Source organism: Spermophilus citellus, assembly GCF_964194105.1.
Source record: "Spermophilus citellus genome assembly, chromosome: 15".
Classification (NCBI taxonomy): domain Eukaryota; kingdom Metazoa; phylum Chordata; class Mammalia; order Rodentia; family Sciuridae; genus Spermophilus; species Spermophilus citellus.
This window is the reverse complement of record NC_138195.1, coordinates 37,003,086-37,020,588: the sequence shown is the minus strand read 5'-3', so window position 1 is coordinate 37,020,588 and position 17,503 is coordinate 37,003,086. Positions and strand designations below refer to the sequence as shown.

Here is a 17,503-nt window from a genome sequence, read left to right as displayed (position 1 = left end):
TATGATCTTCAAGGAAATGAGTGTACGGATTTAAGAATCCTGGGTTCAATTCTTAACTCTGCCACTTGTCAGTCATGTTATCTTGGGAAATTCAATGCACTGGGCTAAGCTTCAGTTTTCTCATGAGTAAACCATATCCACATGATTATGAAGATAAGAGATAACATATACTAATTGAACATCCAGTAGGCTCTCAACAAGAGCAGATATCACCATCATCACTATCTAACTTAGGGCCCAGGTGCAAGGTCCTCTAATGAAGCCACATGGCTTCTCAGAAAGAAGTGACAGACACCCAAAAAGGAAACAGATAGTAACATTTTTTATTAAATATTACAGTGGATCAAAAAGTACAAAATATCTCTTGCCTGCTATGTGATTGGGAAACTATTGGCACGTAATACAGTATCAAAAGCAGTAATAAGTACAATTTGGAAAACATACAAAATTGAGTGTTTATAGTTGGCTCAGCATTCTTCTGGTAGTGTTTAAACTAATGCAAAGGTTACTCAATAACCTCTCCATTGGGAAACTATATAATATCACTGGGCCACGTTGCTATATACAAATAATCACCTTACAGAGCATAGAGGTTACATAGCTGGAATCACCAAAAGTATACAATATTTACAACACAGGAAAGTTTAAAAAAGTATAAACAGCCAAGAGATTATGCTGCTATTCTTCAGACATATTTCAACCATGGGGAGACAAGCAGAATACCAAATACGTCAACAGCCCACACTGGACTTGAAGTGCTCAAGGTAATCACGGCAAGGGTGTGGGTCTCACCAGGGCGAAATCGTTCCCATTTCTCTTTAAAATCGGGACAAGAGTAAAACTAGACCAAATGGGACTTGGCTGACCACCACCAAATGTGACTTTGTGGGACAACAAGTGAAGAGAAATAAATGGTTCTCTTTGAAGGCACACTACATAAAATATTTTTGTGGGACCACCTTGAAATTTCCATCAGACACACCAACACAGTGAAATACAGTACTTGAGAATTCATGCACCAGGTCAGAAAGTTGTAAAGTCAGTATTGAGTTTTAACAAACCCTCCTGTATATGCCCTGATAAACAAGTGAACTTAAGAGCTTCTAGCTAGTAAATAAATAAGTCAGTCCTGTGGCAAATATTACAAGTGTGAATCACTTATTAGGAGAATACTTAGTTCTGAAACTCAGTTAGACTGGGCTTTTTTGTTGTTGTTGTTGTTTTTTTCTTTTCTTTTTTTTTTTTTTTTTAATGTTGAGTTGCCAAAAGTTAGACTAGAAGTTACATGGAAAGGTTTTTTAAAAAATATTATTTGGAATCTCCAAATCTCCAATAAATCACAGGCTTAGTGCATTTTGAATTGCAACATTTCTTGGAAGCCACACTCAGTAAATAGATTTATAACTCCATTACCAATTAGATTCCACAGTTTCCTTTACAGAACTACCAATAACAATGGTTTGATTGCACAAAGAAAGACTTGTGCAATTCCATTCAATAATAAGGCCCCTTGAACTCAAACAATGCAAACAAAGCCCTATTTAAGACTTTTTAAAATGTAGTTCTCAGCCAATGAAGAATTCAATGGTCTTCCTGAAAGATTTCCAAGATCTCTGTTTGGAGTTTTAAAACAAATAACACTCAGCTTCTGTTGGGAATGTATACCCCCATCTCTATATTTGTCCTGATGTTTTGCCGAGGGTATGAGCTTCCTCAGACAGAAACAGTGAGTCTCCTCTCGGAAGAGATGAGAAAAACAAAAGCTGGACTATGTTAACATTGTTTGAAAATGGTGTGATCAAATTCCAACAGGATGAAACCAGACTGAAATCATCATCGCAGTGGGGAAAACAAATGCCCCATATTCCAAATGGACAGGTGAGCTCTACTGGGGACAGATGGCCCCCATTTTCTTTGAGAAACAAACTCACAGAAACCATGTACAGTCTAGCCCACGTCTGCTGCAGAATCATCAGAGTTTCATTTTCTTCCATGTCCTTGATTCTGTGACCCATTCAATCTAGTGCAACTTTCTTATATGTGTCCTGGCCAGCATCTTGCCAGCTGAAATTAAGATTCTTTCCCCCTTATTCTTGTGCAATAGCAGGATAATCTGCACTCACACATTTATAATCTAAATTCTACTAGTCTACCTATGGTTCTATTAAATATATATATATATATATATATTATTCCACAGGAAGGTAAATAATTAATTGAAGCAAATGGAACTCTTAACACTGGATCTCTACATTCTTTTGTTTCCACCTTTGGATATTAAGTATGTTACATGGAATATTTGGCTTCATATCATGGAGACATTTCAATACAGATGCATGGCATGCATGGCTTTGTGTAAGAGCCGTAGTTTCATTGTTATCAGTTTTGATTATTTTGCAGTCGAGTTACCTATTTAGAAGTCAAAAATTGTCATCAATTTTCATAGACTTAAAATATCTCAGAGGTAAAAGACTTGGTTAACTATGGTCCTAAAGTCTACCGGTAGTGTTGGGGGCAGGGGAAGGGGGCTGGGGGTTCATCAAAACAGTCTGCAACAGGGCTGGATGGGAATGGGAAAGAAGATCCACTCTCTACCGATCAACTCTTCACACACTGCGAAAATGCATCCACCTTGATGTTGTATCTCAGGAGCCAATGGAACAAAGTGGCCAGAATGACAAGAGGCATTCTCCACACCTTTTGACTGCTTGAACAGCTCAACCACTAATTTCCAACAATAAAAGAAATGATCAAGTGGACTGGTATTGCCAGGCAGTTAAAAACATGGCACAGAGCATGTTAAGTGTGCACAAGCACACAAAACTCACATCCCATCCATCCAAAGAGCATGACTTTCTTTTGAAACAGGTAATCCAGCATGGCAAATATCCTCAAAGATAGACCCTGGGAGAATCTTCTTGGGGATGACAAGAAACCAACTGATGTAAAGCAGTGTGAGTTACTACCACTCCAGGGGCCAAGGCCAGGAGAAGCCATGTGGCGGCCGGCCAGGCCTTCCGCTGCTCCTCTGCTGAAGGCTCATGCTCCACCCTCTCCCCAACCCCCTTTCCCAGACCCTTTAAAGGGAGCAGTGCCAACACCGATATAAGTCATTCTGGCTTCTGTTTTAATTTTTGAAATTCCTAAAATATCTGTGCAGCCCACAAATATGTCCTCTAGATTCTGTTGTTATTCAGCAGCTTGCTGCCAGTGAGGTTTTTGTTTTTTATGATTCCTCTGGTATGTAGGACAGTTTCACAGCCTAGATAAGGTAAGTACAATGCTCAATATTTTCACATCACCCAATACTTCAAAGCAAAGCATTTGGCCAGGCAAGCAGTGTATAAGCTCTTTCAACTATGCCATTTATGAGGAACAAACTCCGTAAGTTGTGGATCTGCAAAGGAACGTTCTCTGCACTGTGGTGTGCTCGACTGGGTCTTTTTTCATTTGTTCCACTAGAATCAGTTGCTTCAATATGTAAACAATAACTTTACCACCCAAAGCTGCTCAAAATGATAAGATGTGGAAAAATTACAAACACACATCAACAACAAGGACAGTCAGTCAGCCTTAAAACAAAAACAAAAAAACAAAAGACCTGCAAACAAAAGCAAAACTGTTTAATTAAAAAATATATATATATATATAGGGACAAGAAGGAACTGGGAGAAAATGGAACTACCTGTATATAAATTAGGTGAGCAAACAGTGATACGGGTAGTTTTAAGAAGCAAATATATACAGTCAATTTAACAGTGTTTACTTCTCTGGATTGTTTAATAGTGTCAAAATGAAAGATCTACTGAAGTTTCACTATACATTGCATTGATTGAACGTTGGAGAGTTGTTTTGAAAAAAGGGGCATTCCTTGGCTATGTGTGCCAGTCTCTCTTGCCCCTTTCTTTGAAAAGCCTGCCCCCATTTTTGCCCAGATTGTTTCCCAACCATCCAAACTCAGATGGGGTCCTCTAAGTTCTTCCTGGATATACATCAATCCCTTCACAAGACCCATCAGCAAAGTGAATGATCTGGAGGCAACGGGGGCATGCTCATTGCAAGGGGATCAAGACCGACCAGCCAAGGCTGGAGTTGTCCCAGAAAAATCAGGCCTGTTCACCTCCCTCTCTCGGCCTCTATGGCTGGGACAAATCGTACCCCCATATTAGAAGGAATACTGACTTCTAACTCTATAAGCCATCACCCCTGGGTAGGGAGTGAACCTGATAGCCACGCCATTTGGGGATGCTAGGCAGAGCCGGGCTTACAGTTTTGTACTGGGGTGTACGGACGACAGCTGGGAAGATGGAAAGGCAGCTTGAGGATTTATAGCAGCTAAAGGGTAAATGCTGTTGTGCAAAAGGTCCCCGTACGAACTTCCTACAGGTGTGGCCGCAGCCAAGTGTCTGTACAGCTGCTGAGAATTTGTCGGTGATGTAAAAATTCCCCTCTGCATCACCAGCGAGTGGAAAGCCAAGGGCTGCATGAGTGGAGAAAGCACAGTTTGGTTTTTCAAGTACTGCAGAGAATGAGAATACCCAGCTGGGAGCCTGGAGTTGAGGCCCGAGTTACACAGGCTCCCCGAATACAAACCTGGGAAGATAGGGGAGGAGAGGGGAAGCTTGTGGCCCTCAGATCCGCCCCCGGAATGCCCACCACCACCATAGGCTGCCTTGCCTCCTTCACTCTCCTGCTCAGAGGCCTTCTCTTTCCCAGAGACCTCCTTGGACGGGTCCAGAGGAGACACTGCCCGGGCCTTTTTCCCAGCAATCACAAGGTCCAAATCCTCCAGGCTGCGCTTGATGGGACGTGCTGCACCAATGTTCTGGGGGCTCATTTTCCGGTGCAGGATAGGATGGACCATGCCTTCCATCTTTCTGAAATTCTCCAGTCTCACGTGGTGAGGTTTCCCCGATCTCGAAAGTGACTCTGGGTACTTTTTAGGGGCCGACATGGTCATGGGCGATACCCGACAGGCTTTGGGATGGCAGTCTCGACTCTGGCTGCTGACGACCTGGAACTGGGAGATTCCTTTGTTCTCCTGCGGCCCTGTGGCTGAGTGGGCCAGGCCCAGGACCTTGCCGGTTGGTTTATGTGGGTTCTTGGGAAGGCTCAGATCCGTTGGTTGATCATCCGTAGGGGCTTCTGCGGCAGCCAACTTTTCTGAGGCCAACTTTTTGTCTTGCAGATGCAAAGATGCGAGATAATTTACATGGAGCTTTTCTTGATGTTTGTGGGAAGGGAAAGAACTGTTTTCCGATTCCCTGTACATGTCTCTAGAAAGATACTTGGGTGTCTGTTCATTATGAAGATGGTGTTCGGTGTGTCGATAGAGACTATGGAGATGTGGGGACGAGTAGAAATCTGCCAGGAAGCTGGGCATGTGGGAATGGGGGAGTGCCCTCTTATCTAAGAGTTTATCCTTGCCCTCCTGAATTTCTTGCTTCAGGACATAGGAGTCAGCCAAGGAGTTCAGGTGATGCTTGGAGAAGCTGCAGCGGTGGGCATCTGATCGACTCAGCTTGTCATGCTTAAAAATGTCATTGATGCTCTTTCTGTCCTCCGAGGGTTTGCTTTTGAAACTCTGGACGTGCTGAATCACCGATGGCCGGCTGACCGCCATGTGGTCAGTGCTCTGACTGTGGTGGGCCTGGGACAAACCAGAACACAAATCATCCCTGGCTATCAATTTCTTTTTGCTGATCAAAGGGGGTGGGGAGCCATAGGGGTAGCTGCTGGAGAGGCTGGCCCCACTCACTTGGGACAAAAGCTTTTTCTTGGCCAGTGGGGACATGATGCCCGGGTTGCCCCTAGAGTAGAGCAGGGGTGTGTAATTAAGTCCATGGTTCTCATTCATGGGTCCAGTCAGGTCTTTGTCCTTGAACATGTCAAATGACTGGACCACAAGGACCTTGGGGGTCTGCTTTAGTGCATTGTGGATGTCGTCACTGCCCAGCTGGTCCACCTTCACAGTGCAGTTGGCGATGTAATCAGCCATGGCGGGTAGTTTGTCATCCTCGATGTCATTCTGGTTTGCCAGTGGTGGCTGAGTAGAGGGGAAGCTGGCAAAAGATGCTTCTTGGAGGTCACTGTCAGGGCTCTCTGTAAAACAGCAGGGTTTGGATTCTTGCTTGGAGTCCACCAGGACATTAGGAGAGGTGAGGGACTGCTTGCCAGCCCCAGGGATTGGGACTGGATCCCTTTCAGGAGCCACGGGTGTGCTCGGGAGCGGAGCTGCCGGTCCCTTCTCTCCCACCTCCTCCGCCTCTTTCTCACTGTTGGAACCCTGGTCCATTTCATTGTCGTTTTCTGGGTCTGTTCTGGATGCCAGGGACCTTGCTGTAAAATCCTGGTACCCTTCCGCTTTTTTCTTCAAGTCAGCTGCCGGGAGAGGCTCTGTGACGCTTTTCTGGTTTAAAGTCTCTTGTTCTTTCTCTTGCTCTGATGAAACCTGATAAAATATTTCAAAAGACAAGTCAGAAGAAAACCAAATACACTTGACACGTTTTGCTACGAAATAAAATGTTACACACAGCAGTTTTTCTTGAAAACAGGCTTGTCAATCAGCTCACCGCGTTTCGGTAAGGTTTTATTACTCCCCAATCATGGCTCTAAACAAAGAAATCTAAATTACAGAAACATTAGGGGAAATATGCATATTCACTTCATTCCCTCATGAGACACCTATCAAAATAGCAAAGTGTTATGTACTGATGGTATACAATCACATCACTCCTTGATTCTAATATATAGTTTAATTCTAAGGTTGTCTTCTTGTCAAATCAGTCAATTATCCAAATGGGTTTTAAATTACATGTTGTGTTTTATGACACTTCTGAGAAAAGATTTTTTAAGCATCTCTCTTTCAAATATCCAACCAACTCCACGTCAACAACAACAAACAGTACTCTTCGCCTTTCTTTGGAGAGCAAATCTCTTCCTAATGTGTTCACTATGATGCATTGGAAATTAGTGGGGCTCGAGTGTCCATGATTTCCACTCTGTGACATGTGGCAGGCAGACAATGCTAAAATATTGAAGAAGTATGCAGACACCAAGGTAGTCTGTCCACCTGAGGGACAGAGAATGTTCTAAGTCCTTCTGGGCTTGAGCAAACGATATTTCTATCACAGCCAAAAATGAAATTGCGGGAATTTATGCGCTGAGTGCCACCATACATATAGCTCTTTTGTTCACTACAATAAATTAAAGTCAATCCGATGGATGTTTTTTAATGTGTCTCTATTCACAGAAGTTGTGGGCACCGTTTAACCCATTTATTGTATTATATAGCTATGTAAGCTTTGACCTTAAAAGATCATTTTAACTTTTCATCAGTGGTCCAGCTGACTGACAAATCTTTTCAAAATCGCTGTCATTCTGCCCTTCCATGTCTTAATGAAGGAGTCACAAAACAGTGGTGTTGGTTGGTTCCCCCCTTCCCCTGCCCCAATCTCATCCCTAGAACTTTGCCCTTTCTTAAGGGAAGAAATGCCAACCACATTAGCATCTTTGAGTTAAGACTGAAAATTCCGGTACAGGGATACACAGGAACAAAAATTTTGAGGGATCACACCCATTTCATAGACATTTCTCCTCAAATCCACCAAAAAATATTTCTGCTTTCTAGGGTTGTGTTATATAACTAAGTGCCTTTGCTTATCCCCTCCCTTTCTTTCACTAATAGCTGCTTTTTTTTCAGTACAAATATCATTACTTGTTCTACATTAATAATCAGCATTGGTCTCTTGAGCTTATGCATTGCATGAAAATACAGAAAAATGAGTAAAGGCAAATGCAAAAGGCAAATTGCATTTAATTGTTACTTTCTGATGGGACTATAGTTTGAAGTGGGGCTCTGGGGGATACTCAGTCACACTGATTCTATAACCTAGGCAGGCCTTCAGTTCTATTGGAATCTCATCCCTCTGGCTAGAAAGGAGGTTTAGAGTGTGTGAAAGCTAGGCTGAAAAAAGCAGAAGGCCCTTTTCCTAAGATTTTATGATCTGCTTTAGTATGTTGAAGGCTAAATGATACCTTCCCTGAAGTAGCTTGCAATTCAATTACCTGAAGATAGGGGATCTCACTAGAAGAGGTTTATCACCCCTCCCATCTCCAAAGAATGTAGTGCTTTACACAAAAGAAAAAGAAAAAAAAACCCAAAATGTAAAAAAACAAACAAAACAAAACAAATAATTGAATCCAATTGAATTCAATGAGAAGAAATATAATTCAATAATGTGGGTTTATGTTAGAGGTGGGGAGTGATTCTGACTATAAGCCCAGTTTTGAAGAGGGTGGAAAATTCGGTGTTGTTCAGAGAACCTCACAGGACAACCCTGTGACACTCTAGACACAGATAAGTCCTGAAGAGCACAGGTGGGGCCTGTAGGAAACAAGGAGCCTAACAGCTTTCAGGGTTTCTTTGGACTCTAGGGAGAAGGCTGCGCTCTTGGGAATGATCATCTGCCCGGCTGACAGGCTCAGTGCAGCGGGGCTGAGGATCCTCCCACAACTCGCAAACCAACCGTTTCAAACTTCACCCCCAAAATGGAGCCATTCAAAGGTCAGCAGGCCCCTTGGTCCTCAGTTTGTCCCCTGGTGCTCTGGCAGCACTGTACATATGGTATCTAATAGAATTCACTGATCCGAAACCCTATAATAAATCACCAGGCCAACAGGATAAAGGAAGAATGGAATGTAAGCCTTAACTTGGAATTTCCTTGCTTTTGGCCATTTGTGTTGCAAATTTGCAGATGTTTAAAAGTCTGCATCATCTTTTTTTCCCCCTTCCTTTTAAAATTACTAGAGCTTAAGATAATTATGAAACTTAAAAAATAAGAACAAAACCAAAATTTCTCCTCTTGGTATTAATAGTTTCTTCATACAGAGGAATCAGTTGGATAAGTTAATATCATTATGAGGTTGAGAGAGAGAGAGAGAGAGAGAGAGAGAGAGCAAGCGAGCATGTTTTAAACTGGAGTTTAATTAGGGAGTCTCTTATGTGTTCATTATAAACCTGATTTTTAGAGGGTGTTTAATATCAGCATCAAAATTCCCTCAGGGGTTGAATTCTAGAACATGCTGTCTCCAAATGTGGCTGCTAAGTTTTGTTTTTTAATGGGCAGTGGATTTTTTTGTTATTATTATTATTCATGTTGAAACGGAGGCCAGACCAGCCTCCATGGCTGGCTGTATGCTGACAGTAATGGTTTCTACCAAAGAGCAACAGTTGGGGTCTGTGGGTAGCCAGGACTTGTTTTAAAAGGTTAAGAAACTACCTGTTAATATGAGAGATAATAATAGTTTCAGAGGAACCATTTCAAAAATTCCCCTATAAATAATAGGTACTTAAGATATTGCTAAATCGGTCCCCACCCAGGGCTGTTGCATAGAGGTCCATTACAATGGAGACTCACAGCTTCTAGAGTTTCAGCAGAGTCCTGTTGAGTCAGAGCAGTCATTTCACTGCCATCCTCCTTAGACTGACCCCCCCCCCAAAACAAAGCTGTACCCACCACCCAGATTAACTCTCTGTGAGATGGGGGAAGCACTGTTTCACTATGGAATCCCTGGGTTTCAGAAAGAGCTGCAGCCCTGACTCCTTCCATCTCAAAGTCTGAGCATTTGTTCCGTTTTCTACAGGATGTTCTCATCTTTCTAGATTCTCGACTTAGCATATCTCATTCCATACTGTGCACTGCATCTCATCTCCCCAACAAACAAAAGAGTCTTTAAGAACTGGACAACTATGGTGGGCAGGGAGGGGGACTGTGAAGCTCAGGTGTGAGATTTCTCAGTCCAGCTATGAACTCTGCAGGAACACAGCTATGGATTCAGGGTTCCAGAAGATGTCGGGTCAGGACATTGTCTTCACTCCTGTGGAGCACAGCAACTCACCTCCGCTGCATCCTGGGGCTTTGGGGCATTCTCTTTTTCTTTTTTGCTCTTAGGTATTTCATGTTTGATGCGCTTGGCTCCTGATACTTTTGTTTTATTTTCATTTTCCTGTGCACTGTTCTCCTGTTTTCGAGGTTTGATTGGAGGCAAGGGCTTATCTTCCTCTCCTTTAATAAACCTTTCATATGGCAGGATTAATCTACAAGAAGAGCAGAAGAGATGATAAATCAGCTGACCAACTCCAGCAGTCTCTATGCTGTGGGGGTTTGCTTTCTTTTCTCAGTACGGTAGTCCCTTTGCACAGGACTTGGTCTAAACCCCCACAGAAGCAAACCAACCTAATTTATGAACTAGGTACAGTAAGCAATTACCCATCATAACTAATAATACAATAGGACAATTATTATAATGATTACTGTAATAAAAGTTATATGAATATGGTCCCTCTCTCTTGAATGAGTCAAGACAAATATTATTTTTGGACTGTGGTTGACCTTGGGCAACTGAAACTACAGAAAGCAAAAGCACCACGGATAAGAGAGGACTACTGTACAAACAACTTGTTAAATTATTGCCAGCAACCCAAATGCGTTCTAGAAACTTCCAGAGCTGAGTGGTGAAAGTCTCTACCTGGATATTTAAATATTCCTCTGCAAGACAGACATCCTCCTTGGATTTTGTGAGTCTAGATATCAAAGATGCCAAACAGATACATTCAAGGTTGACAACATCCTCATTATAGCCCATGGCACTTGGCTACATGCCAATAACACCACAACAGTAATGATAGTTTCTGTTAATTTTTCAGTCCATCACTGTTCGTTGAGCACCTATTATGCCAGGCAGTGCTCTAGATGCTGAGATACAGCAGTGACTCAAATATCCAAAGCCTCTGACCTCATGAAGGGACTAGTATGTGCCAAGTACGTTATACAGATCATTTCACATACTCTTCCCCACATCCCTATTCTTCTTTTAAGCAAATGAGACAACTGAGATCCAAAATGGCTAAATAATTTGCATAAGACACTTGTTAGAGCTAGAATTTGAATCTGGCCATACCTATCTCCAAAGCTCTTATTTTTATCCACCTTAAAATGCAGACCTGACACCTAGGATGAAAAGGTCAAGGGCAAACAGGCTCAGTGTGGCTGAGATGCAGCCTTTTCCTGCAGCTCTGGGGAGGCAGGTGATGCCAACCTGAAGTGGTCTGTTTTAGGGTGCCAAGTCCAAGAGGGCCCCAGAGAGAAGTAACCAGACCAACCACTCGAGCCACAAAAATCAGAGGGCTGAAAAATTCAAGCATTTTAATTATATAACTTTTTAAACAAAGTGCATAAAATTGCTCTAAAAAGAGAAACATCAAACAGCTCTGGTTTTAATCTGTTTTCCCTTTGCGACGCAGCTCTTGATCTGAACGGGAAAAGAGCTGATGTAATTAAAAGGCACGGATTGCATTACAATCTCAGTTTCAACTTCAGTGATTAAAGTTTTTATAATGCATTTGGTATGATTAATGACTCACTGTGGGATTAATACAAGACCCAGCCTTAAAAATATGAACTTTAATACAGCAAACATAATTTGTTTTAAATAAGACAAGTTGACTCAATGAAGAAAATGTACTTGGCTTATAAACAACCAAAATCTGTTCAAATATTGGGAATCCTAATTATTTTTACACTAAGACACCCAGGCAAAAACTTCTTTGCTTTGGATATTTGTTTGCTATTCTAAAATTGCTTTCTAACTACATAATTTAGATCTCAGCTACTTAAACATACACAACTGTTCAGGTTTGAAATTAACAGGGCTGGTGGGGGGGTACATTTGGGAACATAATATATCATTCTTTAAAAGCAAACCAAGTAAATGGTGGGAAAATCAAATCCCAATTTATAATATATCTGAAACCAAATTCATTTACTGAGCATGCTCGGACAAGGTATGTGCAAGAAGGCGTGAATAATACCTCCGAGCCCTCCATCTGGCAGTGGGCCAGCCATGAAGATCAACACAGCCCATGGGGAATAGTTATCTTCAGATCCCATTACAAACTGAGTTTAAACATGTTACAGCTGCTAAAACTGGAAACTGCTCCCTCTATGTGGACTTACTAAAATAATATATGGCTGCCAAATACCTGCTTCCCACTGTAATATTACAGTTAATGTTTATATAATAAAAAGCATAACTAAGCAGACACGAGAAAAAAAGCAATCTTGTTCATACTTGAATTTATTCTGTCTCATCTGTGAAGTCCTCAACATCCCCCCCCCCCCCAATTCCTTTTATCTGAGTAATTCTGCCAGGGACTTTATCCCTTTCAGTATCAGCAGGTTAGGGATTGTCCGGGAACAAGATGAATTGAATATTTTAAATTGGAAAAATATTTTAAATTAATTTTAATAAAAACATATTTTATTGTGGGGACAGATAGGTTTGTTTTACTTTTGTTTTGTTGCCATGGGAACGCAAGGAGCTTGGAAGCCTGGGTATTCCATTTGCTGGTACTTCCCTTCCCCCAGCTTCATTCTCTAATTGAGATGGTGACACCATGAGGGACCCTCTTTCCTGAGAAGAATTACAGCATTACCTCTGAGTGTGGGGAGGGGGTTGAGGGATAGCAGAGACCTGGGGTGGGGGAGACACCCAGTGGGTCCCAAAGGACCCCTTGCCCTGAGTTCTGACAGTCTTGGGCCAACTCAGCTCTCTAGATGGGTGCTAAGGAGACTTTAATTTCCTTTTACAATTTTGCAAGTTCATGAAGCAGGGCAACATTTTCATTTCATTTCTTTTTTCTTTTTTTTTTCCTGTCTTCTTTTTTTTTTCCCCCTCTCCCCTTCACTCAACTCAGCAGCTGGCGGTTCGACAGCAGTAAAAAATACATTTCACTTTGCTGGTCAAAGGCCTAAAGCCAGAAGCAGGAAATCTGGAATTAAATGTTTCTTGTATCTGGAAAGAGGCATGACTAAGGTAAAACTGAATCCAAACACAAGCTCTGCCTGTTCAAGGCTTCCAAAGGAAAGTGTGTGTGTGTGTGTGTGTGTGTGTGTGTGTGTGTGTACACACAAAGGTCAATTGAATTTTTTTTCCCCTTCTAAATCACTGAAAGATAATTATAGTGGTGGGGAGGTGGGGGGTAAAAAGGCTCCCAGAATAAAACAAGAAAGGCAGCAGTTAAAAGGAAACAAGTAAAAATATGACTAGCTAAGCTCTGAAGAGCAGGGCATGTTCTCCCATAGCACAGAAACAATCGCTGCTTCATAGAGTGATTTCCGTTTGGTACGATTTTCACTGAATGTTTTTTCAGTTATCCTGTCATGGTACAACACAATTACCCCACAGGATATGATCTTATCATTTGATTATTAGAAGTTTTTACAGTACAAGAGGACGAAAGCTATTATAGGTTTCTGAACATTTAAACGTTCAACGTACATGGGGTAGTATTAAAAACAGGTTTGCCAATATAAGGTCAACATTGCCCAATGCAGGAAGCTGCGTAGGTTTGTATTATATAAAGAATTCAGCATAATGCAACCTGCCTGTGCCTTGAAGATTATTATTCCTCAAATATTTGTAGTACAACAAAGATTTAATCAGTTTCTAAACTGTGCAGATAAAAGCAAAAATGCACCCAGTCCCCAAGAATTCATTATACAGGAGAAATATTTTCAATGGGCTGCATCTCTTAAAAACGGGGGCTGGATTTTAGGTGGGTGTCAGTAATGGGGAAGAGAAGTAATATACTCATTAGTAAATCAGAAACACCCCCCTCCATCTAGTCTGGGGATTGAAAGCTGGGCACATAAATGGGTCTTTATTTTTATCCAGATTTCACATTTCAGATTAGTAAAATGCTTATTTATGATGCCATTAATGGATCTGAAATAGGTAAGCCATCATGTATTAAAAAATAACATCTTTTCATAGGCATAAGATTTGTAGCAGCATGAGATTTTATTTTTCCCTAGGAATAATACAAGAATAACATTTTCTACCCCAAAGCAGAAACAGTAGGGGAGCCTTTTGCTATCACAGAGATTCTTATTAAATTCAGTCACTGTGAAAAGCAAGATTTTTTTTTCTCCTTCTCATTCTTTCTCCTCCTCTTCTTTTTTATTTTAAATAAAGAAGACTTAAAATCAACCCAAGTTAAAATTAACAAATCAATGGCATTATAACCTTGATTTATTAGTGTCTGAGCCAGTAAATTATCATCATACAAGAAATTGCTGGTTTGAAAAGATTTCAGCTTTGCTAAATCTCAAGTTAAATAATGGTGCTCGGTATACTAGGGTTTTAGATTTGCCTCATCTGATATTATAAAAAATTCAATACATTTCTCTACAGCAGAAGTCAGGGGTCAGCAAATCTATTACTGTAATGTAAGTAATCTGGCAACCTGCCAACTCCTTCTCCCTTTTATTATTTTTTTAAACACCAAGGCAGATAATTTTATATTTACAAAGTCTAAAATCCTCCAGGGCCTTGCCTCTCTTTCTCAACAAAAAGTAGCAGCCTGACATTAGAGAAATGTATATCACACATGTCCTCATCATTTGCATTTCATACAAAAGAAGAAAAGACCCTTCATCTTTATTAGGCAACATTCCTCTCCCCTCCCCACAAACAGAGGAAAAATAATGTCAAATCTCATCTGAACGAGTAACCACTAATGTCTCCCGTATTGATTAATGCTTGCATGGAATGACTGAACTTTTGGGCCAAAACATTTAGCAAACAGTGCTTAAGAGAAGAAATGAGAATCCATCTATTTATAGAGCTCTGAAAAATGATATTATAATAATGTCTGGAACTGATTCAATTCAGAGAGTGGGGGAAAAGAAGTAGGAAATCTTGAGGGTTGTATTTGAATCTCAACTCACCCATTACTTCATAGGCACTTTCATGATATTAAATCAATGAAAAATTCTAGGTCTAGATATTTGCTAGTATTCTTGGAGCAGAATATTTAAGAGGTAGAAGGAAATGTAGTTGGTGTGCATGTCAGGTCAAAAATGTTACTACTATTCTTATATTATTAGGTGTTTTTTTTGTGTGTGTGGCAGTAGAAAAGAAATGACATATTGGTTCCACTGGGGCTTCGGACCTGATCTGATCCCAAATGGACTCATTACACCTCTGAGTTGATTTCAGGGTTGATAAATTCTAAGTCTTGGCCAGACGTTTCCCTTCGCAGCCAGAAATTGAAAATATAACTTCACAGTGAACTGAGGGAAGCAATTTTTCACCAAATATGGAGCCAATAGAAGGTATATTTTTCCTTTCTGAAGATGAAGTACATGCACTTGTTAAGGTTCCAAAGAGCATAGCTATCACCTCTCAAGGTGCTAGACCATGACTATAAAAATGGCAGAACATTTGGGGAGTAGGGAGCCCAACATACATAAATGAGCTACGTAGATATCCACAGGAATAAGAATGTTTTCTCAGCGGGCACAACACTAATGGAGGGGAACACAATAGCAATTGTGCCACTTTGTTCCTGTTTTTGATAAGGTAAGCTCCATTGAAGAAAGGTGGGGGCTCCTGATAAAGATCTCTATTTTATGGTGTGAATTTTGGTGGAGAAGATAAAAATTATGTGTGGTGTGTAAGGAATGCAATATCAGAAATCAAGAGAGCTATGAAAGAGGCCTCCAGTTGCACCTTTCGATAGACAAGAATGTGAACTGAAAGCTTTGCACATCAAACCATGGAATGAGAAGCCATCTTGACAGGCAGGATGCCAAGAATGAGCCTATGTCAGGACGCACCTGAGCCAAGAAAATGGTGGGAGAATGTAACATGGATTCTGTGGGAAGGACTTAGCTTGCCCAAAAGCTACCAAGAGCAAATCTTACTGTGCTTTTTAAAAATGAAGTAAGTATAAATGGTATCATTTGTATTCTATGCTAAGACACCAAAAAGGTATGGGGTCCATTATCACTAAGAATAAAACATGGCCACTTGTCAGAAAAACTCTCTTCCCTGGGAAAATAATCTGTTCACCAGGGGCTTCATTACCTACTCTATGGCAGAAATTGAACAAGAAAACTTTTGGAAGGTTTTAATACTCTCCACTTTCCCCTGGAAGTGATGAGTTTTTTCTTAAGCTCACTGTTAAAAATTTTGACACTCTCTTTATGGTCTTAGAGTGACTATGACCCTAAGTGAAGAGAAGAGTGAAAGGTACATGATGCTAGGACCCAGAAATATTGTGGCTTGCCTCCTATCAAGGTGTGTCAGCGTGGGAGAGAGAGCTCAAGGCTGAGCATTCTCCTGAACTGGAATTATGAACTGGAATGACTTTAGGGGAGTAGGTTAGAGGCAAGGTGGAAGGGTAGAGAGAGAAACCTCAGGTTATTCTTCTATACTAATTGGCATTATACTATTAATAGCACTCACCATATATTAAGTTCCTATTAATACCAGGCACTTTGTGTGTCTTTAATATTAATGCTTACAAAAAGAGATAACCTCAGGTATGTTATCTTCATTGTATGGGTGACAAAACTGAGGTTCAGAAACTAAATGGTGAAGTGCAGAGACAATGGCACACAGCCCTTAAGTCTCCAAGATTTTTCCAAGCACAGATCTGCCTGCCTCTGTTAGTGCATTCATCTCAGCAGTGGAGATGTGCATGTTCATACATTGCCTGAGAAGTTTCAACATAACATACAGGAGGTACTAAATGATCCATGCACAAGTTAAATGAATCCCAAGTTCCTAAAGATTGCCTAAGAAAGCAAGCAATTCCTTTTTCTCAGAGGCAAGAGACCTACAGAATACATGTGTAGCCATTCCACAAAAGGCCAACCTACTACATCAGAAGTAGCACATGGCTAGAGCACTGGGCACACTATGTCTCTAATAATGTATCACAATAACTCCTAAAGAGATACTACCTAGTTGGATCAGGTCCATATTTAATACTGAGTAAGAGAAACTCAAGAATCATATGCTCCACGAATTCTGGCCTCTAGGACTCAATCTTACCATGTCTGAGTTTCCCAAGATCTCCCCAGTAGAGCTCTTCAGGAGATTTGTTTCACTGAGGCCTCCTTTGCCACTTCTAAGGGTACCTAGATGCATGTTATCTCTGCCCCTCTGCCTTTCAAATGAAGGCCACATTGAAGAAAGCTGGGGTGGGCTTAAAGAAGCTGACTTTATGGCCCAGAGATTAAAATTCATGATTACAACAGAGAACATGGACCATAAACAGCACGCAGCCCTCCACGGTGCCAGCTAGCCAAGATGGCAGCAATTACTCTTCTCAATGAGAAAACAATGACTAATGCAGAACGGAGTTGCATGGATCCTTTCCAAGGGCAGATGAACAGTATTTTAAGAATAATAAATAAACATAACTATCATATTTTCAATGTCAAGCGTATCCCACAAATAAAGGCAGGCAGTGTCCATGTGTAAAAATAGGCAATCGATGACTACATTTAAGTCCCAAGGCATGTCAGAAACCACTGGTTCCAGAGCTTCTGAAATGTTCACCAATTCCCCACAACACTTAGGATTTTGGCCAAACTTTGTAATAACTTGTACAAAAACAAAATGTTCCAAGAGGTTTTCAGTGGATGAG

At 41.0% G+C, this 17,503-nt stretch overlaps 1 protein-coding gene across 3 annotated transcripts in view; it reads right to left on the bottom strand.

Moving 5' to 3' along the window:
* Positions 1 to 305: 305 nt before the first annotated feature.
* Positions 306 to 17,503, bottom strand: part of ARID5B (AT-rich interaction domain 5B) — a 179,619-nt gene continuing 162,421 nt past the window's right edge. For all 3 annotated transcript variants that reach the window (XM_081268668.1, XM_081268669.1, XM_081268670.1), the window contains 2 exons: positions 9,901 to 10,099; positions 306 to 6,451 (listed from right to left, as the gene is read on the bottom strand). In XM_081268668.1, the coding sequence (XP_081124794.1) occupies positions 4,265 to 6,451; positions 9,901 to 10,099 (2,386 nt within the window). In that variant the 3' untranslated portion in view covers positions 306 to 4,264. The remainder of the gene's footprint in view (positions 6,452 to 9,900; positions 10,100 to 17,503) is intronic.